Raw genomic sequence first — 27,500 nt, 5'->3', positions numbered from 1 at the left:
TCTGTGGGCAGTACTGTACCCCACCCATGGGTTATAATCAACTTTTCCCAAATAGAAACATTTCTATTTTGTTGACAGTTTTGTATGTGTTGCATCTTACACAGGCCTAAACACCCATAATTACATGCGGTGAAAAAAACACATCAATTGTCTTTTTACTTGCTACGCAAAAATATTGTTTGTGCTCTTTAGTACAGTACTTTACTCATAAAATGCTGTAACATGATGTTCAATGAGGGTTTTACTTTGAAGGTTCTAACCGGAAGTCGAATGATTTATTCTGTCTGGCTTGACACTTGTTGTGTCGCCGCCATTTTTGACCCACAAATAATAAAAACAAATGATATTTTGTTTTTGCGAAGAAGTTGCGAAAGTGTATCCATCAACTAGGAGTTCATATCAGCATAATTTAAGAGTAACTCTTTTGACATCGTCTTTGTGAGGCAAGTATACCACAATAATTATTAATCCCAGAAATACATTCTTTGATAGCTAAACATGAAATTAGAATAAGAGCTAACATTAATGTAGCGATAAATGAGAACTCCAAGGATAGCCACAATATTAGCAAGCAAGCAAGTTAGCTTTCTCCAGTCTGTCTGGTCGGAGATAATAAGCTATCGACGTGTATCGATATCTCGGTAGTTGTCGAAATCACAGCTGAAGATATTATTGTTTATTTGTAAATCCGACCGGAGTTGTTCAGCTGAGCTGCAGCAGGAGACTTGACTAGCGGATGTGGAAATAGCTTATAACGTTAGCTGATGTGCGGCTCTCATTTGCTATCCGCAACTTCCACCGGAACAAAGCAAATAAGATGTCAAACTAAACCTCGGATTTAATATCTTCAATAATTATTCATGTGTTCCCTTTGTCTTTTATCGAGTGAGAAAACGGATCTATTCTGGTCAGTCTACCAGTCAGCGATAGGCCGTGTGGAGGGAATCGCTCAAAAACTGCATAGATAAAGCTTCATCTAGAAAGCTTTAATTTCCTACATCCTGCCAAAGTAGTTGCTCCACTGTATCCTCACTATGCAAAACAGCCATACAACAGGACATAGGCTGACACATATCTGCTAGTATTTACAGCACTGTATAACCAAATCAGTGACTGAATCTGGTCGAAGTTTCTGGAATAACTTTGGTTATTATTTGGTTATTAACGGTTTGAGTTGCATATGCATCGATAACCAATAGAAATACTCTTTTCAGTCCTTTCCTTGCCTTTTCCAGGCCTTATATACGTAATTACACGTTATTCCCCTTGTTCAATTCACTACCACTGTAATTATGCAGCAACAGTAAAATAATGTAAAACGATTACCAACTATAGCCTGCTAGTCCTAATTAGTTTGTGTTATTTACATATAAAGTAATAATAATACTGAATAGCCTGACAAGAAAGGTCTCATAAAACTGAAGGAAGACATTGGATCATTGCTGAAGATCATAATTTGCTTAAGTGCAAAACAGTCTAAACCCAAGACAAACCAGCTATTGAAGTGTTGAAGTGTATTACAGATATATGGCTTTACCACAATAACAACCACAGACACAGACAGCAACTTGTGCTTATAGTTTAAAATGTCACTCCTGCCCAGCTGCTCTGTCCCTGTCTGAGAGCATCACAGTGTTTCTCCTCCCTGCCAGTAGATGTCTCTGGTGTACCTGGGGAAGCGGCTGCTGGAGGCGGCGCGGGCCGGACAGGACGATGATGTCAGAACCCTGATGGCCAATGGGGCTCCGTTCACCACAGACTGGGTGAGGCTGTTATGAGTTAATTATGGAATAATCTTTCATCTAATCCATAATAAGCGGTGTGGACAGTCATCTGCTGCTCGGAGACAGAGGGTGTTGTTCCTCACTGGGGTTTGAAGACACATTTTTTACAGTAAAAGGAACACTGAGCAGCCACTAATTAAATGAAAAATCCCCTCTCTGATCCTCTTACACTGTTAGATATCATTAATCTGTGATGTTCAGTGGATTAATGATTCCAGCAGTTATTTTGTGATGAAGTGTTGTAATTTTCTTTTCTGGTGAACCCACTTTCCCTCAATCTGCCTCGTCTACTTCTACTTCAGTTAGTGATATCCGACGTTTCCCAGAATGACTTTTGACAACCCCCAGAGGCACAAACTTGTTGCTTTCAGCTGTGGGTTATACGTGTCGGTCGAGAGAGAAATAAACATAGAGATAGTAATAGTAAGAGCTATTTCCAGTGAGAGTTTTTCCAGTGGAGAAAAAGTGAGAGTCTCGCCACTTACTCAAAACTCAACCTGTCTTGTGGCTGCATTGCATGCTGGTCTATTGAGGCTGCTGTCAGTGGAGAAATTGTTCTCTCTCCTCTTCTCTCCCTGTATGATTGTTGAACGTCTCTTGGTGCAAAATGGCGGCTCTAGAAAGAAGCCTTCGCTGTTTGATTCTGAGGGACTGACACCAAAACCTGACGTTTACCGCTGATGTTTTACTTCCTGAAACATTTTCTGCTGTCAAACTCCATTGTAGCTGCTGGAAATATCTCAGTGTGATGTCATGTCGTTCAGGAATAAGAAAAATACACCAAACAACAACACGGGCCCAGAAATGCAAAGTGTTCGTCCAAGTGATTTAAGGTGGACTCTTCAAACTCTGATGTTGCTGGTGTTAACAGAACCAAAACAGTCCTTCACAGAGAACAGCAGTAGAGACCTTCTTTCTACTCAGTGTAGTTGTATTATAAATCTCTGTCAGAAGCCTGTAGGTGAGGTTGTAATGAATTAATTACAACATAATCTCCGATCTCGTCCGTATGCTGTGTGGACTCTTGCCTCTTGCCCGGAGACAGCGGTAATGTGTTGCTTCATCAAAATGCAGCGGTGGCGTGTCGGCACTCCTGAAGCCACATCTCAGACCACCAGTCCCAGAGAGCAGGGAACGTTTTCTGCATGCAGAGCGTCAGTCTGATCTCTCTCACCCCCCCCCACCCCCTCTGTTGTCTTTATCAGGACTAGTTTGAATTTATTTTTATCCTCCCTGTCATTCTATGTGTCGTCTTATTCTCCTGTTTTCCAGCATGTTAGATTCTGCTACCCAAACACTGTTGTGTCTTTGCTTGGCATCTTGATTTTGTTTGTTTGCTTTGAGGTGAGATATTTTTATCATTTTCTTTGCTCTTCTGTTTACTGTATTCTATTGCTGCATTTTCACCACTTCACTTGTGTGTTTGATCACTGTGCAAAGAGACTAAATCAAACTAAACTAAATCTCATGTAGCTGCAGGTCGACGGGGTTGCAGTGCGATGTGCAAAGCGAGTAAACACTCATATATTCCCTGTGTACTTCACTTTTGCACAAATTTGCACATGTGAAACAAACCGACTGCATTAGTGGCATATGCCAGCGAGCAGTAAATTATAAATGAATCGATAGATATATATAGGCTATATAGAACATCATAGCATTAATAAAATGATAATGAGAGTTGGGGGAAGGGCCTGTGGATTTTGCATGTAGCCTTGCATGTTAAAAGAAATATCTAATGATTTAAACAACACGGGTTCATGTAGCTCCTTAATAAATGCATGGAGGCAGCTATTTCATCAGCTTGCAGGTAAATTCAATTCATTTAAAATACAGATTACAATAATATCATATACAAACATTGAATGTATCTTTTCAAAAAAGCTAATTTAAGTAAATATTGGTTCAGTGGACATTTACCAAAACAGACAACGTGATGCAATTATCCCTTTTGCGGTCTTATTGTATTTTCTATTCCCTGCTGGGTGAAAACTCTCTAGTGTCACAGTTATCAAGTGTACAACAGCAGATAATAGTTGTTAGCAGGTCACTCTTGAAAAAGAGAATATTGATCTCAGTGAGACTTCCTGCTTAAATAAAGGAATAATAAAAAGATAAAATGAAGTGTGTTTTCAAAATTCTTAAAGCCACATAAATATATGAGGCTCCCACACACCATCTACTTGCAAATCTCAATTTATTGCGACGTTTCGGTCATAAACGTCGCCATGAATTGAGATTTGCGAGCAGATGGCGTGCGGGAGCCTCATATATTTACGTTGCTGTTTTTTTCTCTGAGCAGCCATGACTGAAATTGTCAGGTGTGCAAACTTTGTTTTATTATGAAATTCGTAAAGTTAAAAGTAAATGTGCAAATGCAAGTCTCAGAGTAGTTCCAGTGTCACGTTAGTCATAGGAAGAAGTGGAAGAGCAGCATGACGTCTCCTCGCTGCGACTTGGAAGCGTTCACATGTCTAACTTGTTGGAACGGCCTCATCCAAAATCATTTTTATTTATGAATGTAAAATGAACCATAAATGAACTGCAGCAGATATTGCTCACTTTCCGTAAGTAGAGTTAATTGTATTACTGTGAATATAACTGATGATAATTTTGATTTTTGTTATATTGGACTGCCAACATCGGTGGATTAAGTGGGAGATATTGGAGCCCACAACAAACTCCCACATGTCCTACTTGTAATTACCACTAGGAGACTGACTGAAAGGTTTTTCCCAGTCGGCAGCTCGTGTTTACGGTAAATCCAAGATGACGAGAAACGCGGCATTAGAGACGAAGAATTAGACGACAGAATTCAGCTGCAGAGCCTCCTGGAGGAGCTGTGGACCTCATTAAATGAAACATCACTGATAGGAAGAGTCTACTTGATAACCACAACGTTTCTACATCGATACTCATCCTAGTTTAATAGCACAAGGGAGCTATTACACAGCCTCTGTAGTGATAAAATGACTAATGCTATGTCATTCTACATCTATATAATCTACTCCTTCCTGGCATCCATGGCTAACGCAGCGGTAGCCTACAGGTCAGAGAAGCAGGTTTGTGACTGGAAGGTTTCTGGTTTGAATCCCCGGACTGGCTGGGAAAATGTAGGTGGGGAAAGTGAGTAACGCTCCTCCCTTCCTAAATAACTCACTTACTTTACTTTATTGCCACATCAACTAGACAGTTGCTTGGAATTTGCTGTAGTGCGCTCATAAAAACATCCATAACACACAAAACAGACTGCACAAGCCAGCAAACAAACAACAACAAGCATCAACAACACAAGGCAAACTAAAGAGTAATAGATAATAAGTAAGAGAGCAAGAAAGAGAAAAGAAAAATTATGTTTCATGGTCATGGTCGTAACCACAGTCAAGATGCCCTCGAGCAAGGCAGTTAATCCCCCCAACATGTTTCAGTGGAGCTGTAGGACAGTGGTTCCCAAAGTGGGGTCCGGGATCCCCCCAGGGGTCCTTGAGGGAATTTCAGGGGGTCCCCAGAAAAATGAGCAATCGTTTTATTTCACTCTGTAAAAGTTAGCACAATGAGAGCATGTACTGTAAGGACTGTTTTACACCTAGGTTTCACTCTCCACCCTGCTGGTATCACCTCACCTACAGAATATAGGCCTACAGTTATATAAGTCTGTCATGTTTAAAGTCCCCATGAAACAAACTCCCACTACTTTTACTTCCTGGAAAACAGAGTATCTTTCATGGTGACATCACGCTGCACCAGGAGGCGTAAATATACATTTCTAACCAATAAAACCATCAGATTTTTGAACAATCCGGCCCCTCGGCACCCCACCCATCAAATAAAATTGCCTTTCTCTCCCTGACTCATATTCCAATGGTTTAGACTTTTGATTGATCACTGCACTTGAGGAAAGGAGGAAAAGGAAAGGAGGAAATGCATCAAATCAAGGAAGTAAAGATATGGCATCTTTACTTCCTTGATTTGATGCATTTCCTCCTTTCCTTTTTTTTCATCATGGGGTCTTTAACAACAAAAATTCTTCTCAGATGGGGTTCCATGGGACAAAATCTCAAATCTTATTGATGAGGTCTGTGGTCTAATGCGGATCTGTTTGGGGGGTCCTTGATATGAAAAAGTTGGGGAACCCCTGCTGTAGGGGACTGGTTGAAGGGGTGAATGTGTGGAACTGAATGAATGTGAAGCAAGGCGATGCTGGGAAACAGCATGCGGCTCCGTCAACTTCCCCCGGATAAATAAAGATAATAAAAGCTATATTTATCTGTGTTTCCTCTGCAGCTGGGCACGTCGCCGCTGCACCTGGCAGCTCAGTACGGCCACCACTCCACGGCCGAGGTGCTGCTGCGCGCCGGCGTCAGCAGGGACGCCCGCACCAAGGTGGACAGGACCCCCCTGCACATGGCCGCCACAGAGGGCCACTCCAGCATAGTGGAGCTGTTAGTCAGGGTGAGGGGAGCCGTCTGCTGTGTGTGTGTGTGTGTGTGTGTGTGTGTGTGTGTGTGAGTCTACAGTATGTCATGAACAGACGTATGCATGCATTTGTTTGTGCGTGTGTGCGTGTGTGTGTGTGTAAGCTTGACTACTTAATGGAGATGTAAGCAAGCATTGTGTCCGTGTGTTTGTGTGTGATGCATAATAAATCTTTGCTGGTGTTAACAGACCTGAAACACCCAGATAGATAGATAGATAGATAGATAGATAGATAGATAGATAGATAACACCTTCCTATAATCTAAAAAAATCTTAACGTAAAACATGCTTTTCCCCTGCAATGAGCACTCTAATTAATGTCTTATTACTTGTTCTCTTCCTGGTCCTGATGTTAAATTGTGCCACTTACATATTTTATAAATCACTGTGTGTATTTCAATGTAATTCAGCTGATTTGGTATGAGAAATGTATGGATGAGTGCCAAACAAACCTTGATTTTAGTGTTTGGACAATGTCCCTAGGTGTACCAAAAAGCCCAAAAAGGATTTTCCAAACTCTGTATTGCAAACACACAAAATTCAAAGAATCTTGTCTAATGTTTTGAATCATATTTTGATCTGATCACATTTGGTTTACCTGCAGTTCTCCTGTAAACACCAGTTACTTACCTTCCCTACTTAATTAGCTACCAACATCTATCCTCATCTCTTCCCCCCTTGTCTCCCTTTTTTCTTTTTTTCTTCCCCCCTCTCCCCCTCTCCTGCCACCGGGGGGCGCCGTGCGTCCGTGCAGAGCGGCGCCGACATCAACGCCAAGGACATGCTGAAGATGACGGCGCTGCACTGGGCGGCTCAGCACGGCCACAGGGAGGTGGCCGAGCTCCTGCTGAGGTACGGCGCCGACGTCCACTCCCTCAGCAAGTTCGACAAGACGCCCTTCGACATCGCCATGGATACCAGCAACACCGAGCTGATGATACTGCTACAGGTGGATGGAGGGGGAGAGGGAGGGGGATTTGGGGGATAGAAAGGGAGGGGGGAGAGAGAGAGAGAGAGAGACAGACATTCAGACTCTCTTGGGGAGAGAAAAACAGGGAGGGGGAGATGTGAGAGAGAGATAGACAGATGATGGGAAGAGAGAGAGACAGAGGAGCAAAGACATAGATGGGGAGGAGGGAAGAGAGAGAGAGACCGACAGGCCAAGCCAGATAGAAGGATTAGAGAGAGAGCGAGAGAGAGAGACTGATAGTCACATAGAAGACAGATGAGGTGGAGAGAGACAAGGGGGAGAAACAGAAGAGAGAGAGAAGGAGGAAGGGAGAGACAGTTAAGGGGTAGAGAGAGGGAGGATGAGCGACAGAGAGGGAGAGAGATAGATGATGAGGAAGAGAGAGAGAGAGAGAGAGAGAGAGGGTGGGGTAGACAGAAAGACAGTTGACGGGGGAAAGAGGGAGAGAGACAGGCTGATGTCAGTTCAGCTCTATTTCTATAGCTTTGGCACAAGGTTAAAAGACAAGATAACAGAACAGAACCAGAAACAATCTAAAGAGACCAAAAAATGACCGAGCACATTTCAACAAAAGCAGGTAAAATAGGATGAGGGGGACAAGAGAGAGAGAGATAGACAGACAGATGAGGGGGGGTTGGGGAAGAGAGGGAGAAATAGATAAATGTGGAGAGGGCGGGGGGCGAGAGAGAGAGAGAGGGAGAGAGATAGACAGATTAGGAGGGGAGAAAGAGACAGAAAGGAGGGCGGATTCAGACAGAGAGAGAGAGATGGGGGAGATAAACAAAGAGAGGGATGGAGGGCGAGAATGGAGGAAAGCGAAAGAGAAAATAAAGAAAGAGAGAGCGAGCATGTGTGTGATTGCTTGTGTGTGTGTGTGTGTGTGTGTGTGTGTGAGTGCGTTTGCATAGCCTCACACGATTTAAAAAATGTGTTTGATGTTCCCTAAGTGCGAGCGGCGAGGCTCCGGTCGGACTCTGGGCGGCGTTGCTATGGTTTCAGCGGCCATGCAGCCTCTCTCTGTCAGACAGCCATGTTGCAAACTCATTTCCTGCCATAATACCGACATTTAGACGCCATCTCACACAAAAAAGCGGATTAAGCCTCGTCGTCCTGTTAAGATATTTAAAAGAGAATCCACGCTTGTAATGAAAACTAGCAGAATCGATAGTTATTAGGATTATCCCCTTCCGTTCTGTCACGTTGAAGTTCGGGAAGAGAATATTTGGGAACGTGCGGGTTTACATAAGGCCCGTCTTTATATAACAGAGGTGTGTGGGCCTCGGGCGGGACGGGGGAGGCTCTGGATCACCATGAGATAGCTTTTCTCCTCAGATAGGAGCGTTAAACCAGCTGGGAAAGATAGCAGGGCCGTGAGCAAAAGCAACCGGGTGACCAACACAAGAAAGACATCGACACAAAACACCCACCTCAACCCCCCGAATATAAAATCCTCTCCTCGGGTCGGCATGACTAAACACCCTTCGGCAGAGAAAAAGGTCTGTAACAGTTCCTTTGTGCCAGATGAATCACTGCACCTGCAACTTTAGAGTAACTTTTGTTTGTGTAGCACTTTTCTAAAAGCAACAACACAACAATAAAACCCAAAGAGACAGTGATGTAAAAGTAGCCCAATTAAATAAATAAAATAAAGTTCAATAAAAAGAAGAGTAAATTAAAAAGAGGAATAAAAGGTAATACAAGAGATAAACTAGAAACTAGAAAACAGAGACACAACTAAAAACAGATGGAACTTTACATAAAAGCGTGTGCCAAAACCACATGAACGCCCAGACAAATAAAAGCTGTCCCCAAAAGAGACAGTAATAAATAACTAAATAAGTAAAAAAATAAAAAAAACAAGTAATAAAATGGAGATACAAGTATATGGAGCAATTCACATAAAAGCCTGTCTGTAAAAGTGTGTTTTCAGAAGGGATTTAAAAGATGAAACTAAAAATAAATGAACCTGCCAAGAATCATTTTTACCGGCCAAAATGATTAATATGCATTATTCATTGAAATATGTCACCCTGCCAATTTTAAATGCTGTTTCCTATATAGACTCAAGTACAGTGTGTTAATGTAAAACTCACTCACTCACTTATACATCGGATCATGAAGTGCAACAGAATTCAATATAGCCGAAGCATTCAAGTGTTTCAGAAAGTTTCCTTAAAGAAAGAAAGAAACCTTATTGATTTATTGCCAAAAAACAAAATGATCAATTGTCGTCTGTAGTGTCACTGTGTTGTGTTTTTTTTATATTGTTGTGTGTAAAAATATATCTTTTCATTGTTCCCGGCGTTGAGGCCAAAGATGTTTTTCTAGTCTAATTTGGACAGTAAAGTATTCTATTTTATTCTGTGTGTGTGTGTGTGTGTGTGTGTGTGTGGTTGAAGCCAAGGGTGTGGGTGAAGTCAGACCTCTTCCTTTGCAGTCCAACGCTATGTCACACTAAGAAAGGTTGTACTACTATTCATTGGTGTGTGTGTGTGTGTGTGTGTGTGTGCAGGACGGCATGCAGAACCAGGTGAACATGAACCCAGAGCCCCAGTACATCATCCCTGCTGGTGGGGTGGTCAGCCTGTCAGAGCTGGTCACTAAGACCACCACAGGTAGGCAGCACACACACACACACACACACACACACACACACTCACAGTCTTACTTAAGTCACTTTTGGGGTATAGACTTACATTCATTTCCTGGAGACTTACCCTAACCCTAACCCTAACCTTAACCATTGACCCAAAAATCAGCTTTTTACCAATTGGGGACACGGCTTTTGTCCCCAATTGCACAAGCCGTCCCCAATCAACTGGTCTTAAGTCTGGTGTGTGTCCCTGAAAGTGACTTAAGTCATACACACACACACACACACACACACTGGAAGGAGAGCCTCAGCAGAGTCCACATATCAGCTCATTCAGTATAAAATAATTCACCGACTCCATTTACTCCCAAACCAGACAGAGTGAAATGTGTCCTTCTGGCTGCTCGTTATGCGGCAGCTGTGGATCCGCCTCTGGCTCTGACACATCTTCTCTGGTCCCGTCCCGGGCTGCACAGCTTCTGGACCGCGATCTCTCAGTTTTACCCTCAAGTACGCCAGAGGGATTTCCCCCCTCTGACACACAGATTGCTATGCTGGGATGTTCCCTATTCAATTTCTGTGAGCGAGACAATAAATCAGCATTTCTCTGTTCTAATATTTGATGTGAAATGTACATGGTGTAAATCATTTGTCGATACGTTTTCACTGTTCTCAAAACAACAGCAGGATCATTAATCATTAAATTGTTCTCAAAATGTTAACATGACTCCTCTCCTTGTGCAGAAGTTCTCTAGCTTGTTAGCATTTTGTGACTTCCACATAATTAAATTGTAATGATCATGCAGTTGTTTGACAGCCGTGAAAAGGTTATGGGCGATAAACAACACCAGATACAACCACAGGAAATGACGATTTTTTTTTGTTTTGCCCATAGAAATTGAGCAGGGCTCGTCTCTTGTACCGCACTTTGTGGGTACTAACCCGTTTGAAACGTCACACCATTTTTATCTATGGTAGCAAAAAAAAATGCATGGAAGGAAGTCAAACCGCCCAACTTCCAAACGTGGCTTTATGAGTTGATCACTGCTTTACAGATGGAAAGAATTTGTTTCTCCAGAAGTAAAACAATTGGCAAATATTTAAAGATTTGTCAGTTGTTCTTAGACGTTATAGAGACAGATCCTCTTCCTCTCCCCTTTACTGCTGCCTGAGGAAGAGCACTGAGCTCAAAACGCATTGCATATTCTGCATGTTTACAGCCTATATATGTTCACCTACTCATTATGCACTTGTTGTGAAAAGCCTCAAATCTTTTTTAAATCTTTGACGGTGCACATGTAAGATGCTTCCAACCCTTCTATTCTGATAGAGACAGAACAAACATGATTATGACGTGCAGCGATGTCTTATCATCCCTGCTGTTTCTTCTTCTTCTTCTTCTCCCTCTGCACGTTATATTATTCACTCTGATTCCATCTCCACTGACTGTGTTTTGATTGTCCCCAGCTGATACTTTATCTGATTCCCTGTGCATACTGGCGTACTAATATTGTGCAACAGGTATTTTTATTTTCTGTTTTCTATCTGCTTTGTTTTTTCTTTTTGAGATATTTGGAGAAGCCTTTAAATAAAATATTCCAATCTTGCACTCCTTCATCTACACTTATTTTTCTTCCCTGAAAGCAGCTTGATTGATCTGTGGTTGCATAACTTTGAGGCTTTCTTTGACATTTCACACCCGGGTATTGTTACAGCAGTCCTTGGCTGTTCTAACAATCTAACAATACCAGCTCACTCTTTTCTTCAGGAAAATCAGAGGACGCCATAGCTGCCGAGTCGGTGGACACGGCCATTCAGCATGTGGTGGGCGACGGGGGTCAGAGGGTCATCACCATAGTGACGGACCAACACGGCAACCTGCAGCCCGCCAGCCTCGGCCAGCAGTTCTTCGTCACCATGCAGGGGCAGCAGAGTGAGTGGGAAACACACCGGCTCACTACTCTGGCACCATTTGTTAGAATCACATTGCAGCACTGCCAATTAGAGTAATGTGACACTCCTGCAGGATTTGACATGCGGAGAATTCAAGCAAAACAGAGGCTTTGCAGTTGCATCGGGAAACTAGAAGAAACTTTGGCTGGTGCAAACGGCCTCAAGATGTCACTGCACTTAATTTGCATTTACTTGAGTTTGAAAGCAACCCATGGAAAAACCTTGGAGGAAATCCTGAACCACAAGAAGCGGCTCATCAGAAATGGGTTCAAATGTGATGACCTCCTCTGTGAAAAATGTGAAAAATGTAAAAAATAGACACTCAAAAGTCCAATTTTGTTGTTAAGATTAACTTAAAATGGCAACATCTTGAGGCTGTTTGAGCTAAGCTAGTGCCATCTTGGAGGTCCATTGGAGAATTGGCCATTTGATACTATTGGCTAAATATAACAAACAATCAAATAGAAACAACTAAATATAATAAACAAGTAACTGCTGTGCACTGACTGTACATTAGAGCCTGTTCTGACTGCTGCTCTCTGTCTGCAGTGGTGGCGTTGCCGGCCAGCGCCATCACAGAGGAGGTGGTGGAGGAGGAGCCTCAGCAGATCCCGCCCACACGCAAGAGGAAGTCAGACCCTGCAGCCAATCACAGCAGCCCCAAAGACAAGGTGAGCCAATAGTAGATAGATTTATTTTATGGCTTCTCTGGACTGAGTAACCTCTTGACAGTTCCATGTAAGTGATGCCGTTGACGCTTTTTTCTTAGACCGATTCTATGTAAATCTCAATGTGTAGTTAGTGATTCAATACAGGAAAGATATCTTTGAGCAGGCCAGTGATTTGATACGATTGCATATCTTATATATCTTATCTAACTTTTCATTTTTTCTCATTTTGTCTCATACGACAATACGATTGTCTGCATTGCTCTTCATGGCGCTGAAGAGCATCCATGTTTACTTGTTATGCTGTTCTTATCATGACTATGGTTGGGACTCATGGTAATCAACAAAAAATACATGTTGTAATCAATATTGTTATTCATATTTTTCTGGAGCTTGACAACATTAGCGAAGTTTGTATGAAAAATGCCACACAGTGAGGAAGACAAGCCGTTTTGTTAGAATAGCCAGTCACCTATCTTTCTTTCACCTTGTTCATGTTCTATTCCACTCCAACAAAAAATGAAAAAGCATCCAAATACAACTTATTTTTTCAGCTACTTATTTTTTTGGTTGTGGTTGACATTACAGTGTTTGGTTTGCTATAGAACATGTGGGTTAAGTGTGGAAAAAGCTGAAGATAAATATCATGAGCGAACAAAATCTACAGAAAACTTCAATCATGGCGTTTGGCAGCTTCAAAGGAGCTTGACTGCATGATCATCCAACCTCCATTTTGTGCTTTCTCCAGAGGGCCAAAGAGAACCGTGAGCAGCTCCAGCGGCAGCTGCAGGAGGCCAACCGGAAAGCCCAGGAGTACCGGGAGCAGCTCCTGCAGAAGGAGCAGGAGGCCGAGCAGTACCGCCTCAAACTGGAGCAGGCCATGGCCGTCAGCAACAGCAACGACATCGCCGCCACCGTCGCCGCCACGGTCGCCGCCGAGGCCGCCGTCACCGGGACCAACGGCGCCGGACTGAGGGAGGAGGAGGAGGTGGTGGTGGAGGAGCAGCTGGAGATCACAGAAGGAGTCGCGGTGGAGGAGAAGGCAGCGGAGGAGGAGGAGGAGGGCAGGGCGGAAGGAGAGGAGAGGAAAGCGGGAGAGGAGGAGGAGGTCGTGGGCGAACTCCCGGAGGACGCCATCCTGGTGAACGAGGGTGAGCTGGATGTAGCGGAGGTCCAGGACGCCGAGGGGACGGAGGCGTCTCCAGCCAAGGCTGCTCCCTCCAGGCGGGGCCGGGGGAGGGGGAGGGGCAGACGCAGACGCTAGCCCACAGTTTTTAAAACGTTTCTTGTCACTCCATGTCACTGATTTTATGATATTTTTTTTAAAAATATGAACGGTTTTGTAAATATGTTGATGCTTTCACACCGCGCCTGTGAAGAAGACAGTTTAGTGTATTTGCAAGCACACACTGAGCCTGGAGAGGGAGCAGTCAACGCCACGGACTTTGACGACGCTCAATTCTTCACCGCTACATCACTTTGGTTTTCTTACCTCTAATTTACCTGTAATTTCTTGAACAACCTCCCAGTTGCATGGGAGCTGCGTTGGAAACTTTCACTTGTTTTTGTCCGTTATCTACCACCACCACCACTAAAGGCCAGTACATCCCAAAATTCACCACACAATCACTATTTAAAGAGCCAAATGGTTTTTAAGAACTGAAAACGACCTCCAGATGACAGTTGGTTAACTGCCACAGCGGCTGGCAGAGAAAAACCTTCCAGCCAGAGCCAGAAATGACCAGAAATTCACTGGTGGTTGGTGGATGAGGTTAAAAAAAAATGCCTCAGGATGTGTGAGATCTCATTTTAGGTGTGTGAGATATCCTGTAAATACTTTCACAGGCCAACTAGCAATACAAATTCAACCTTAGGTCAACGGAGGAAAGTTGAGAAGTGAGTCAGTCTACATCGATTCCCACATTCCCCAATCCCACATCCGTTACATCACCAGCAAACTGAGAAATCAACTGCCAGGAGTTTTCTAACACAAGTTAAATATATGTTCCAAAATCATGTGCTTGTGTTGCTACCGGTCCCTCCTGCTGAAACACTTTTGCCGCTACAACTAGCGTCACTAGCTGTGGTTTCTGGTGCTCCGAATGCAGATTTAGCCTTAAAATTCCTTAAACCTAGTCTTCATGTGAGAACCGAAGTAGCTCAAACTGAAATCACTCCAGTTTCTCTCTCCTTCTGTCATGTTAGTCGATGTTAATGTGTGACTAAGTATGATCGCATTCTGTGGGTTCTCGATTTATTTTGTACCATGTAAATGTAATGTAAAAAAAAAAGTAATGATGTTTTGTATGTCAAAGTCTAGTCATTTTATTGTTTATTGGATACTGTTAGTTGTAGTCAGCCCTCGACCGTCTCAGGCAGATGGGATCGTGTGTGTGTGTGTGTGTGTGTGTGTGTGTGTCTGTCAAGCCAAGGTATTGCCTCCCACCTTCCTTTGCAGTCTTAACGCTAAAATCCGGGGAGTTGTACCGCTATTTCAGCTTTTTGCTTTCAGTCCAGTTACAGTTTCTAAGTTATTCTCCAGCCGCTGTGTTTACGTTATTTTCTCCTGATAGGATTTGTTAATGAAGGACCTCTTTCTTGTCTGTGACCATGGACTGTGACTGCGTCGCACGGTGAAACGCGCCTCAGTAGAGCTGCACAATATGGACAAAAATAATCACGAAGCAATTACAGTAAAAGCACTTCACCCGCTCTTATCCAGAGCGACCTACAGTGAGCAGATAGAGGCTCGGTGGCTCAAGGACACTTCAGCAGGAAACACGGCTGTTTGATTGACGGACATTATCTGTTCGAACTTGTGACCTTTAGGTTACGGGACAGTCTGTTTAACTACCGGGCCACCCTACACTTTTTTGCTCTACATTATGGTTATAAAACAAATTGTGATACGTGTGGAGAGAGTTAGTCATCTAATATGAAGGAAAAAAACAAAATGGGGGTGAAAAATTACAAATTGTCTGGTTGAATTATATGAAAGATTTTCCACGTGCTGTTAGGGGGATTCTCTCATCCGAAGCGCCGTACAGCTCCAGGAGTTCTCGCATTTTTTAGCGCGGCTGTGCCTCGGGGGAATTGAACCCCCAACCCCGGCTGTGTTGGTGCCGTCGGGCCGCTTTGTTTTGCCGACCGGGGGATTCTGCACTCCACCAGAAAACACTGAGTTAGGAGGCCAGAGGCGAGCCCCGCCAAAGAAAAGTTGCAGTCGTCAATGTGAAGTTGGTTGTTTTTGTGCAGCCCTGCTCCTCACTATGGAAGCTGACAGTGGACATTTGTTTACACATTTGCACTCAGAGGCTGTATTTACGCAGTAGCATAAAATCTGACTTTTAAATCTTTGTGGCCCAAACCTGATCTTCTCATGACTGTCTGAACATGGGAAAAAATCTGATTCCATTGTTGTTTATGTCACTGTTTAGATATCCATCATAAGATCAGATCTGCAGTCTTACGTTGATGACAAGAAGCTGATATGATTCCATAACGGTAATATGCAATCCACCCATTGAGTTAAAAATCAGATTTGCCGTCCTCATGTAAATGCAGCCTTAGACCAGTAGTAGGTCAGTTTGTAGCACTACAGCTTAAAAGTTCTCTTAACTGGTTGATGTTATGATGGCTTATTATCTTTCAGTGTGTGAGAGTGAAAGATACATGTTTGGGAATTAAAATGTAAAAACAAAATGTAATAATGTTGCATAGTTTTGTATCTGTAATACTTTTTGAAAGAAAATGTTACTTTTTAGAATTCAATAAACAAGCACTTATTGTTATTCTATCATTGCTTTTTATGTTCGTTTCTCAGTTCTGATTCACTAACACTTACATAAAGATGCAGAGGTGTGATCAAGTCAACTTTGAAGTCTTGAGGCACAAGTCTAAATATAGATTACAAAGTCAAGTCCAAGTCAAGTCCATGTCATTAATGTCAAGTCTCAAGTCTAAATGTAGAACAGCAAGTCAAGTCAGAACAAATCAAGAGTCCAGTATCAATTTAATATCTTAAAGAAAACTAAATATCTAGGACTTTTCAATGCAATATGGTTTTAATAGGATAAAAACTTGGTAAGAGCATCATGAGTTTGATTTCTATAATCAGTTTCAACTTCAATAAATTCAATCATTCCATACAAATTCAGAAAACAGAATTTAAATTCAGTCGTCCGCTGGAACAAATCTCATCACTTTCAATCTAAGTCATTTACACAAACACAAGATCTCAAGTCAAGAGTCAAGTCCCAAGTCACCAGAACCCAAGTCAAGTCACGTCTCAAGTCTTCTCTTCAGGCATCAAGTCAAGTCTCAAGCAATTAAAATCATGACTCGAGTCCAAGTCGTGTAACTCAAGTCCCCACCTCTGGATGCAGGTATTTAATAATAATAATAATGCTGTGAAAATGTATTTGTCCCATGTTTAATTTCCTTCATTTATGTACATTTCACTATTGATTACCAGTAAAGAGTGTGATCATACTGGGCAGCTCCCAGTAGAAGACTGTAGTGACTGTGTGAGAGGAAAGCAGTGTGTTGCTGTCAGCTCTCCCTGGGTAAAAAAAAAGATATTAAAGAAGTAAGTACAAAATATCTCAGTGGGTTTTGGCTGCTGGTATTTGAAGTAGTGCGTCTTCCTGAACAGCTGTCTTCCTTTGATGTATTTTGAGGACTAAAGCTGATACTGCTGACTTTAATGTGTTCAACTGTTATCGCTTTGGCAATGAGCCACGCACAGGGGGAGATACTGGGGCTACTGCACACTTTTATAATGGACAGCACACTATATTTGAACCCACAAAGACACAAAGCAGACCAATATGCGTCTGAAAGGCTCGGATCTTGAATATTTTTGAATGATGTCGGCGGGGATCGTCTTTTTTTTTTTGGCACCAATCTGCTCCTTTCACTCTCACACCTCAATGAAATTGTGATAGGTTATTGTTAACGGTAAAGCCCCTCGGGAATGAAAGGAATCACTGCAAAATCAATTATGCGATATCAATATACCCCCCCTCTTTCCTGTCCTCAGCGCAGCCATTCACACTCACAGGGGAACAGTCTGCTCAAACCTGTTCGAAGACCATTAAATTAACTTGAGGCTGAGCAGAGAAATGGGGCGTCTGGGAGCGGAATAAATTCAGCGTAGGGCGTCTGAGCGTGCAGAGCAGAGAATGAAAATAATAATTCAATTATCAGTAATATGAGTCATGTTGCATACGGCATGACTGGTATTGATCCACAATGGTTTATGTTCCCTTCTGCAGCTCCCACTTTTCTGTGCGAGGGTGTGTTTAGATTGGATTATAATATCTGTTTGGCGTGAACTAATGAGATTTCAGAGAAGAAATTGAAGCCCTTTCATGCCCAAAATGATACTTATCCATTCTGGGGATCTGAAAATTAGCAGTATTTCCAACCCACGGGTGATTTTATCCCCAAAATCAGAACAATTTTGTAAGGAAAGGTTTTAAGAGGTTTCATAATAAGAGCTTTTACTTTCATGTCGGAAATCATTTTGTAAGAGTAGGTGTCATTTATTTTATTTTATTTTTTTCAAATGATGGATATCCCCTAAATCAGTTCAAAAAAAAAAATCCACACCACAAGATGTGTGCTCCTGTTTCTGATCTAAATTGTGATTTTTGGATTGTACATATTTTACTATTTTTGTATTTTCTACTGTATTGTGTGTTTCTTGTGTAACCCCTGCTGCCATTTCTTGGCCAGGTCTCCCTTCGAAAAGAGATTTTGAATCTTAATGGGACTTCCTGGTAAAATAAAGGCAAAATAAAATCTAAACAGAGATCTAAACATCTCATTTTGAAATTAAACTCCTCAGATGTGGTTCTTCTATCTTAGCTCTTAAGATTCACTTCGGTGAAATTTCACTACACAGTTGCATGTACAATAAACTGGCAAAACACTCTTCTCTCCTGCCAGAAAGCATTTTGCAGGAGCGAATCTCAGTTCTAACAAATGCTGGATATGTCATGAACGACACTGTTCGACTCTCTGCTTTGATGTTATAGTCATAAGCGGCTGAGGATGGCACTTTCATCACCATTCTGACTTTTTAAATGGTGGAATAGTGAAAAGGCTTCAGTGAAGACGTAGGTTGACTCTTACATAATAAGCCAGAAAGCGCAGGCCGCACATTCCCTCGGTGGGATCAGCTTGCATTTGAAATTCTGATGAGGTTCAGCTACCCAAACCAAAGAGAAAAAAAAAACCACACAACTGTGGATGTGAGATATCAGCAGAATTAATAAATAACACACGCACATATTCACTGGCAAGCCGAATCCATAGGTGGATCTGTCTGACACCTTGCTTAAATATCAGAAAATATATAATATGTTTCCCAGCGGGATGTTTGGCAGATCAAAGCATTCAGTGTTGGTGTCAGAGAGCAGATTGTTATTCTGCATGGTATTCTGGATCGGTCTCGGCTCGAGGAGCAGCCCAGGCCTGCAGCTGGAGAGAAAGGAAGGGTGTGTGTGTATGTGTGTGTGTGTGTGTGTGTTGGGCCTGACTAGAGCCAGACAAAGTGTCTGGGCTCACAGAAAACCAATCGAGACGCCTGCCGGCTACCACTGCCAGCCGCTGATAAAACGTTAAAAAGAAAGCGTTGGCCCTCCTGCTCATACCGCCGACTTGAAAAGGGCAGGGTGGGTTAGAAGAACGGCTTCCTCATCCATTTCTGTTTATCCTTTATACCTGCCACTTTTATAGCCCGGTGAATGAACCTAATGAAATAAAACACATAAAACACATAAAAAAGGCAGTGCACTGTGATCATTTTTTATTACAAAAGGAACGGCGGCTCCAGGCAAAACGTAAAACAGATTCAACAAAAAAAAAAAAAGGCTCAAATATAGACAGGAAATAGCTGCTTGAGCAACTGACCCACAGCTACAACACCAGGATTAAAGCACTTCACCATTTATCATGCATGGAGAGGATGCTTTGCAAGAAAGAACATGCGGAAACACGTCACCTCGGCACACAACGTCGCAACATCTGCGATAGGTAGGAAAAGGCCACGGCAGATCACAAGAACATCACACGTCAAAAGGGTCGAAGGTCGCCTCCTGTCCCGCGGGGGGACGGGAAGCGGGGCTGACACTGAACGTTTTTTAGCGGGTTGTATGACATCTCCATGAAGTGCAAAGACACCCTCTGTTCAGTGACTGGCTGAATTCAGTCTCTCAGCTACCGACAATACTGTAAACAATCTACACTATAAGGCGCACAGTTGAAAAGTTGCCCAACGAAAGAGCCACGACATTAGTTCGTAAAGGGATAGATGTGAAAATGCATCACGGTCATCTTCATCATCTTCATCGTTATCAACACTCTGTGCAGATCTGGCATACCAACTGTCAATATACCAACTGCAGGCAGTAAAATGCTGTAAGTTTCATATCTTAAATGGGCACTACACACAACTACATTTAAGACAGAAATATGAACCCATTGTCTCTCATTTTCCTAAAACACCAATCTAAATTTTTATAATTAGGCACACGGTACAGCACAGTAAACAGTATTTTTTTTTTCTTCAATACCTCATTTGGTTGTTTGACATCTAAGACATGTGGACACCGAAGGCCCACAGCCACCGGAGATGACCGAGAGGACCACATTTGTTTTTTATCGCAGACACAGAACAGTTAGCTAACTCGCTGCTGGTGCTGGTCCAGCATCCGTCCGTCCAGATCCAAACCTTTCCAGAACTTTAAAGGGACAGCTTTTCCAACACCGACGCCTTTTTTTCCACGATTTTCAAACCAGCTTTTACAACCTCGGTACTCGTCTTGCTCGCGGTCTATAACTAGCTAGCATGAATTACCGCCACGAAGACACCGATCTCTTACGAAGACATAAGGCATGAAGTTCCTCTTAGCATCATCTCAGTCACACAGCTAATCAACTCACACAACGTCCTCTGGACCTCTAGTGTCTGTCCACACATTAAGTCTGACCACACACGCTTAAACAACGACCTTGACGTTTGGTTCAACTACTTTCTCTGCAAATCTTTTTTTTTTTTTTTTTTTTTTTTGGAACACTGATTGTCTACGTGTTATCAATAAAAACCTACGGAGTTTGCAAACGTAAACATGATAAGATGTAAACACTGTTTTCCAACCGATTTGGATCTCAAACATATTTTTGACCCTTTGGAGATGGAAGGATGTCATCTGCACATGAGATGGATTAAGAACGAGGTAGTCCACAATACAACTTCAGAGGAACTTATGGATGGAAGGTAGTTATGGGAGAACCGGAACTGGCTCTGGTGCATGACTTGGACTCAGGGCCACGATAGCGTTGGTTGTCCAATAATCTACTTAGCATAGTTCGGCATGTCTTGTTACAGTTGAGAATTTGCTGAATTGGCAGGGAGAAGCTTTAATTCTGAATACTGAGTCTGAAGTCTCAGAGGACTTGCTGGACGCCGTCGTTTTCCTGGTGAGTTGGCAGTCATTTGTTCTTTCTGGTCAAATTCCAAGGGGAAAGGTATATATATATCTCTATAAGCATCGGCTCAGTCGTTATTTTTTTCAGTCCGTGCCCTCGGGACTCCTCAGACGATGCGGTAATCGAAGGTGTCCTTCTCGGTGTGGTCAGTCCAGTTGGAGGAGGGCATGCTGCGGTAGGGGTCCAGCAGGATGCGGAAGCAGCGCACGATGAGCAGGGCCAGGAAGATGAAGAGGAGCAGCACGAAGACGAAGGCGGCCTTCTGCTCCAGCGTCAGGTAGGAAGGCACATGATGGCCGCCGCCCGACGAGGACAGCGTGCTGCTGAAGAAGCCCTCGGCCATCCTGGGCACATCCATGCTTGATCGTCTCGGCTCCAGCTCTTTGTCGGTTGCTCAAAGATATTCAGGGAAGATGGACACACCGGATAGACCTGTGTGAGAGTCCAAACAAATGGATTTAGATAATGTCTTCTGGGGTTAGATCGACATACTGGCAAACCAATATATCAGCCTAAGTCCTAGTAAAAACGATCTTTGAAACAGGGAAATTCTTCTTTCTGTGCACAAAATAAAAGCAAACACAAGGTTGGAACAAAACAAAATGTGTTGATACTCTCAAGCTGGAACAAAGTGTCTCTCCAGAGCTGAGAATTTATTTTTGGGGCTCCAGGCTTTACTGTGCAAAAGCCTGTGGATAGACAAGGCTGAACTCTTCTGGCCCTGGATCTCAGAGGCTCTTGGGGTGTTGGGCTGAGATTTGGGTTGGCAGTTTGGAGTTTTAGTTCTACAAACTTTTCTCAGAGGCAGAGATGCTCTGGAAGCAGAAATAATCTCATTGGTTGAGTTAAACTTCAGAGGACAGAGCCAAAGAACCATTGTTTTTCTGACAAGTAACATTAGACCGAAGCCCAGTGAAATCTGAAAAAATACAATCTTGCTATACTAAGTTATCTAGGTTAGCTAGTAAGGCTAGCTGAACTTCCAAGTTCAAATTAGCCATACCAGCCTATAGCTATCTAGGTAAGCTAGTTAGCTGGCTGCTGACCTTCCAACATCATGAATTTCATGAACCAAAAAAAATAAGTCACTGCCATGTATATTTTTTTTATTTATATTTTGACCAGAGTTCCCTCTTTGGCATTCAAGTCTGCCAGTTAGCTAACAGTGGACGCGCACTAGCTACATGAATCACATTCACAGTAAACAACCTTTGCTGTAGTTTCTTGTCTTGCTGATGTAGTGCTGTAAACAAAAACTATGTGACATGGACACAGTGAAAGATTCTTCATTTGGATCTGGTGTGGAGGGATCGTGATACTCTGCTGTCGTGCAAAAACAAACGCCTGATTATGCTTAAATGGAGCTTGAGAAGGAAGAGGCTTGAAGCACTTAGTGCTTTTTCAAAAAAGAAAAAAGAAGGCTAGATGTGGAATTTGGAGGAGCAAAGGGTTGGGTTTTCTGTTCTGCAGAGAGAGTTGGAGGTAAATTATGAAGCCCAAATGAAGTCCAATCAGCTAGCTGGTCTGTACATTGATGTTCAAACTGCTGCTGAGAAAGCTCTCATCGGTTATTGCTGCTCACCCTTCTCAAAATCTGTCTTCATCTGTATATATCTCACACTACATGTTTTAAAATCTCAAAGCTCAAAGATGGGGTCAGACTGCCTCTCTGACCTGACCTGACTTGACTTAACGAACACCGAGTCGCTCCAGCACGGGCATTTTGTCTCAGTTTTCAAAAACTAATTTGGGCCTAAAGTCATGTAGTGTGAGCATGGCTTAACCAAAAAGAAACTTCTGGTTCTTTGGCTCCACCAGAGAACTCAACCATTGAGATTACTTCTGCCTCCAAAGCTGCTCTGCTCCCGAGAAATGTTTGTATAACTAAAACGCCAATCTGCTTGTGGTCGGGTCCTTCGGTTACGCTTCTTTAAGCATGAAGAGCCGTCACAAAGACTGACAGTGTCACCTGGGAGGGGAGAGGATGTGGTATGAGACGGCTCACAGTGACAAGACGGGCAGGAGGAGAGCTGTCTCTTTGTCCCTGAAAAAAACCTCTCTGCTGGCAACTCTCAAGAGAGGGAGGGGGGGGGGGGAGAGAGAGAGAGAGAGAGAGAGAGAGAGAGAGAGAGAGAGAGAAGCCTTCAGCCCTGCCTGGCTGAGCAGCAGCCTGTAATCCATCACACTTAACACTCAAAAAATGATATTTCACAGCAGTGATTCATTGTCCTTACTGAGAAATATGACGAGGAACGTGGATATTTTTCTTTGTCCGTTGGCCATTCATCAGTGTTTACTATCATATTGTAATCTCTCCTCATTATCCTTCAGTGAAACAGTGAGAATGCTGAGTGTTATAGCACTCGGGGGCCAAAACCACTCTTGTTATTTGTCGGTGGCTTATGTAATACACTTCAAAGAGTTCCTAAATTTACAGCGCCACCAGCTCTGTGACTAAGTACTTAGCAGAGTTAGCAGAATTTCTCGACAGTCTTGACGTACACACTAAATATTTAAGCTTCTGTTTACAACTTTAGTTTTTTATTTCAAAAGAATAAAAAATGGTCCCATGGTCTGTGCTTATAAAAACAAACTGGCAGGGAAGTAAAACTCACTGTTGAATATTATTGAAGTTATTGATGATGTAATGTCCTGTAATCTATCTATCTATCTATCTATCTATCTATCTATCTATCTGTCTATCTATCTATCTATCTATCTATCTATCTAGCAAGTATATTTACTTTGTTCAGCTAAAATTCAAGAGGAATTATGATTTATGGTTCTGTAGCCCTGAAGTGGATCGCAGACTACAGAGATGCAGATCCTTCTGGGTTTAGAAATTGACCAACATTATGTAACTGCAGGATTTATTTTGGTCCGACTGTGCAGCGTCACTGCTGGCTGCCTTGGTGAGAACAGGACTGATAAAACAATGTGAGACACTGATGAATATAGTAAATTGAATAAGTCAGACAATGGACATTAAGCCAGATTTAGAAATTAAGCTGATTATTTTACACTGAAAAGTTTATTTAACCTGCAGGCTGTGTGTGTGTGTGTGTGTGTGTATGTGTGTGTGTGTGTGTGTGTGTGTGTGTGTGTGATGATGACTAATAAAGGACTCCCCTTTGAAAAAGCATAGAAATGTCTAATAACTTGACATGGATTACTAATCAGTTCAATTTGATGTGTATTTATAGGCAAAGACCATGGCAATACTACTACTAATAATAACAATAATAATAATAATAATAATAATAATAATAATAATAATAATAATGCATTTTATGACAACACACTTTTCATTATAAGCAAGAAAACACACATTTCTCATTAAAAACATCTCAAAGTGCTACAAGAAAAAGCCCATTAAAAGCAAGTGAAACATAACAGGAAGAATAAGGGAAATTATAATACAAAATATATAGCCTAAATATTAATTTTGTATAGGCCGATATGTATATATAAAAATAAATAATAAACAAAAAAAATTATCATAAAAAAATCAAAATCAAATACGGGAAATGTAAAAAAAAAAAAAAAGAAGAAAAAGAAAACATAAATAAATAAATAAATAAATAAATAAATAAATAAATAAAACAATACTCCCTTATCAAGTGAGGAACAAATGAGACAGTCCACTGCATATTTCCTCGAATCATTATCAGTATGCAAAACATAATAACACCTAATATGTAATAGAGTAACGACAGAAACATGATTTATCGCACCGACATGATAAACAGCGCTGGGAGTTAATTTATTTGTGACACACCCTCAGTCTCACTGCAGGAATGCCCAACACAACTGGCATGTTAAACGGTGAAATAACGGGCCGCCATTAAAGTGAAGCTACCAGGGTCATAAATCATACAGTTCTACCTCTAACTCTCCCAACTATCCATCTACTCAACATGAAACTGCTTTATCCTCAGCTTTAATGTGAAAAGCCGGTCCAGCTCCAGTCAGACTGTCACTGCACACTTGGCCGCATCACACGCATCACAAGATATTTTTCCCTCTGATGCATCTGGTGTCTCCTTTCGCACCTTCTTCCATCCAGTTTAAACGGTGAAATGAACGTTCAAAGACAAAATAAAGACAGGAATGCACGCGCCACCGGACGCGCGTCCCTCATCTGCGCATCAGCCGCATGTGAAAGTGATCAAACAGTTGCTGTGTAAACACTAACCTGTTGTATCTGGGGAGCTCGGGAATCTCCGTCAGCGCCAGCCTGCCATTCCGCTACAGATGTGATGACGATTAGATTTTCAGTATCTTTACACCCGGGAAAAAAAACACCCTAACACGTGTCCTGCAAGAGCACCGTGTTCCTCACTTCATGCCAAAAAAAACCAGGCAGTAGTCTATGTTGTTCAGTCCGGCTGTGCGGTGCGGGGTTCACCCTCTCTCTCTCTCTCTCTCTCTCTCTCTCTCTCTCCCTCTCTCTCTCTGCGTGTTTTTCTCGCCCTGACGCGCCTCGCAGCCCCGCAGACAGACAGGCAGGCAGGCAGGCAGGCAGGCAGGCAGAGGGATGTAGTGGTACCCCGTCGCTACTGGCAACCTGTTGCCATAGCAATCCTCCAGGTAGGCTGCTGCTGCTGCGAGCGAGTGGATGAGAGGAAAGGTGTGGTTTTTCTGATGCTCTCTCTGTAAATTGATTCAGCCACAGAGACTGCGGGCTCACCCAAACCCAAATTAAATTAAAAACGGAAGAGAAAAAGATTATGGTATGTCATTTTAAACGGTCCCACTGTAATATTCCTCTGGACTTACAGTGTGTCTGTGGTGCACAATAGTGAGTTTAGAGTGACCTTAATGTACTTTATGATATATATATGATTTATCACTTATTCCCATAGGGACTTAAGATGTTTTTTTTATTCTAGGATTGCTGTAGTTCTTTTTCATAAGGGAATTGTCAATGGTTATTCCAGCAGGTAAATTCATGAATCCCACACTGGATGAATGTTTGCATGGGTGAGAAATGACTTGCTGCAGATGACTTGATAGTTTTGGAGGCTTCAGGTGTGATGGGCGTCAAAACAGAAACAGTCATCCCTTCTGTTTCACGGATGACAGCGTTTGAGTCTCTTTCTTCTCTCATCGTGACAGACAGAAATCCCCTCAGAGTCCACGGCAGACAGACAGACAGACAGACAGACAGACAGACAGACAGACAGCAGGCAGACAGACAGACAGACAGACAGACAGACAGACAGACAGACAGTCCACGCCGGGTCAGTCAGTGACTGTGCAGAGGTTACATAATCCCCTAAACTCTTCTGCCTCACAGCAGCACAAGTCTTGTACCACATCGCCCCCTGGTGGCGCTCAGTGGAGCGGCAAGATGGAGGGACCAGACATCACTGTCAGCCAGGGAAACAGTGGAGTGGTTTATCCATCTTTAAATTTATCAGGTAGAGTTTACTCACCTTTACTCAGCTCATATAAATCTACACTACCAGTCAGAAGTTTGGACACATCACACTTTTCTTTATTTTTACTATTTTCCACATTTTAGAATAATAGTAAAGACATCAAAACTATGAAATAACACAAATGGAATTATGCAGCGACCAAAATAGTGTTAAACAAATCAAAACTATCTTATATTTTAGATTCTTTAAAGTAGCTGCCCTTTACCTTGATGGACAGGAAAAGGCTTTGGAAAGAAATTCATACATAGGATCAACTTCACTATTTATATTTGTCTAAGAAACTAATTTCAAGCATTTAAGCAGAAGCCTTTAGATCAAAATGGCTTTAAGAGAATGAGAAACATAGAACAGTCAATCAGGTGTGTCCAGACTTTTGACTGGTAATGTAAATGATATCATGTCATGGTGTATTTTATAGCAAGTAGTATCAGGATCATGATGAAAACAGGGTCCTTTTGAGAAAATAAGAATATAAATTAACACCACCCTGCAAATATGATTGTATTTGGTTTATGTTGCTTATCGTTTGCTTTATAGCAATCTTATCTACCACTGCATCACTGCTGACAGCCAAGCTTTTCTCACACAAGCACTGTATCTATCAAGTTTCTTTCTTTGTTTCTTTGTTTCTTTGTTTCTTTGTTTCTTTCTTTGTTTCTTTGTTTCTTTGTCAGGGACAATGCAAAAAGACATTGTTGCAAGTTTAAAACATGAAACACATGCATTGCTTGAGGGTTTCTGGCCAGATCTTATTTGCAACCCCTGTCCCTGGTTAGGCTTTCGAGGTAAACAACAGTTATATTTCTTGCCACATAGCCAGGTACGTAGAATTTCTTGCCACTGATGGAAAACAACTCAGACTCAGACTACTTTATTGTCCATTAAATTTACATAGAATTGAAATTCGTCTTTGGCACTGGCATAAAAGACAACAACAGCATAACAAACACTACAAACTCTACTTTGCATCACTGTAATCCCAAATTTCTGTTTCTGAAATGGTAGGATGGATGGACATTAATTGACTTGCTGTTGGTGTGACAGAGTAGCTCCAACTGACGCCTAATGAGTCAAATATTTACCTCGGCCAGGCAAATATTCCATGTTGTGTTTTTT

At 42.3% G+C, this 27,500-nt stretch overlaps 2 protein-coding genes across 2 annotated transcripts; one reads left to right on the top strand and one right to left on the bottom strand.

Moving 5' to 3' along the window:
• The first annotated feature begins 1,655 nt into the window (after positions 1–1,655).
• On the top strand, positions 1,656–13,708 carry LOC139916114 (GA-binding protein subunit beta-2). The gene is made up of 8 exons (XM_078287021.1): positions 1,656–1,763; positions 6,069–6,236; positions 7,015–7,209; positions 9,743–9,845; positions 11,592–11,756; positions 12,326–12,447; positions 13,193–13,486; positions 13,595–13,708. Exons 1-8 carry the CDS (start codon positions 1,656–1,658, stop codon positions 13,706–13,708), a joined length of 1,269 nt encoding a protein of 422 aa, XP_078143147.1.
• A 7,338-nt stretch (positions 13,709–21,046) lies between these two features.
• On the bottom strand, positions 21,047–21,298 carry LOC139916116 (cortexin-3). The gene has a single exon (XM_071904908.1). The coding sequence runs from the start codon at positions 21,296–21,298 to the stop codon at positions 21,047–21,049; it is 252 nt and encodes an 83-aa protein (XP_071761009.1).
• Between the last annotated feature and the right edge of the window lie 6,202 nt (positions 21,299–27,500).

The sequence above is a fragment of the Centroberyx gerrardi genome, chromosome 12 (genome assembly GCF_048128805.1).
Source record: "Centroberyx gerrardi isolate f3 chromosome 12, fCenGer3.hap1.cur.20231027, whole genome shotgun sequence".
Lineage (NCBI taxonomy): Eukaryota > Metazoa > Chordata > Actinopteri > Beryciformes > Berycidae > Centroberyx > Centroberyx gerrardi.
The sequence above is the reverse complement of the archived record's forward strand: the minus strand, read 5'-3'. Positions and strand labels throughout refer to the sequence as shown.

Bases quoted from the DNA above. Each gene is read 5' to 3' on its own strand.
- LOC139916116 (XM_071904908.1), bottom strand. From the start codon at position 21,298: ATGGATGTGCCCAGGATGGCCGAGGGCTTCTTCAGCAGCACGCTGTCC.
- LOC139916114 (XM_078287021.1), top strand. From the start codon at position 1,656: ATGTCTCTGGTGTACCTGGGGAAGCGGCTGCTGGAGGCGGCGCGGGCC. The intron at 1,764-6,068 runs GTGAGGCTGTTA...TTTCCTCTGCAG, and splicing joins CTCCGTTCACCACAGACTGG to CTGGGCACGTCGCCGCTGCA. The intron at 12,448-13,192 runs GTGAGCCAATAG...TGCTTTCTCCAG, and splicing joins ACAGCAGCCCCAAAGACAAG to AGGGCCAAAGAGAACCGTGA.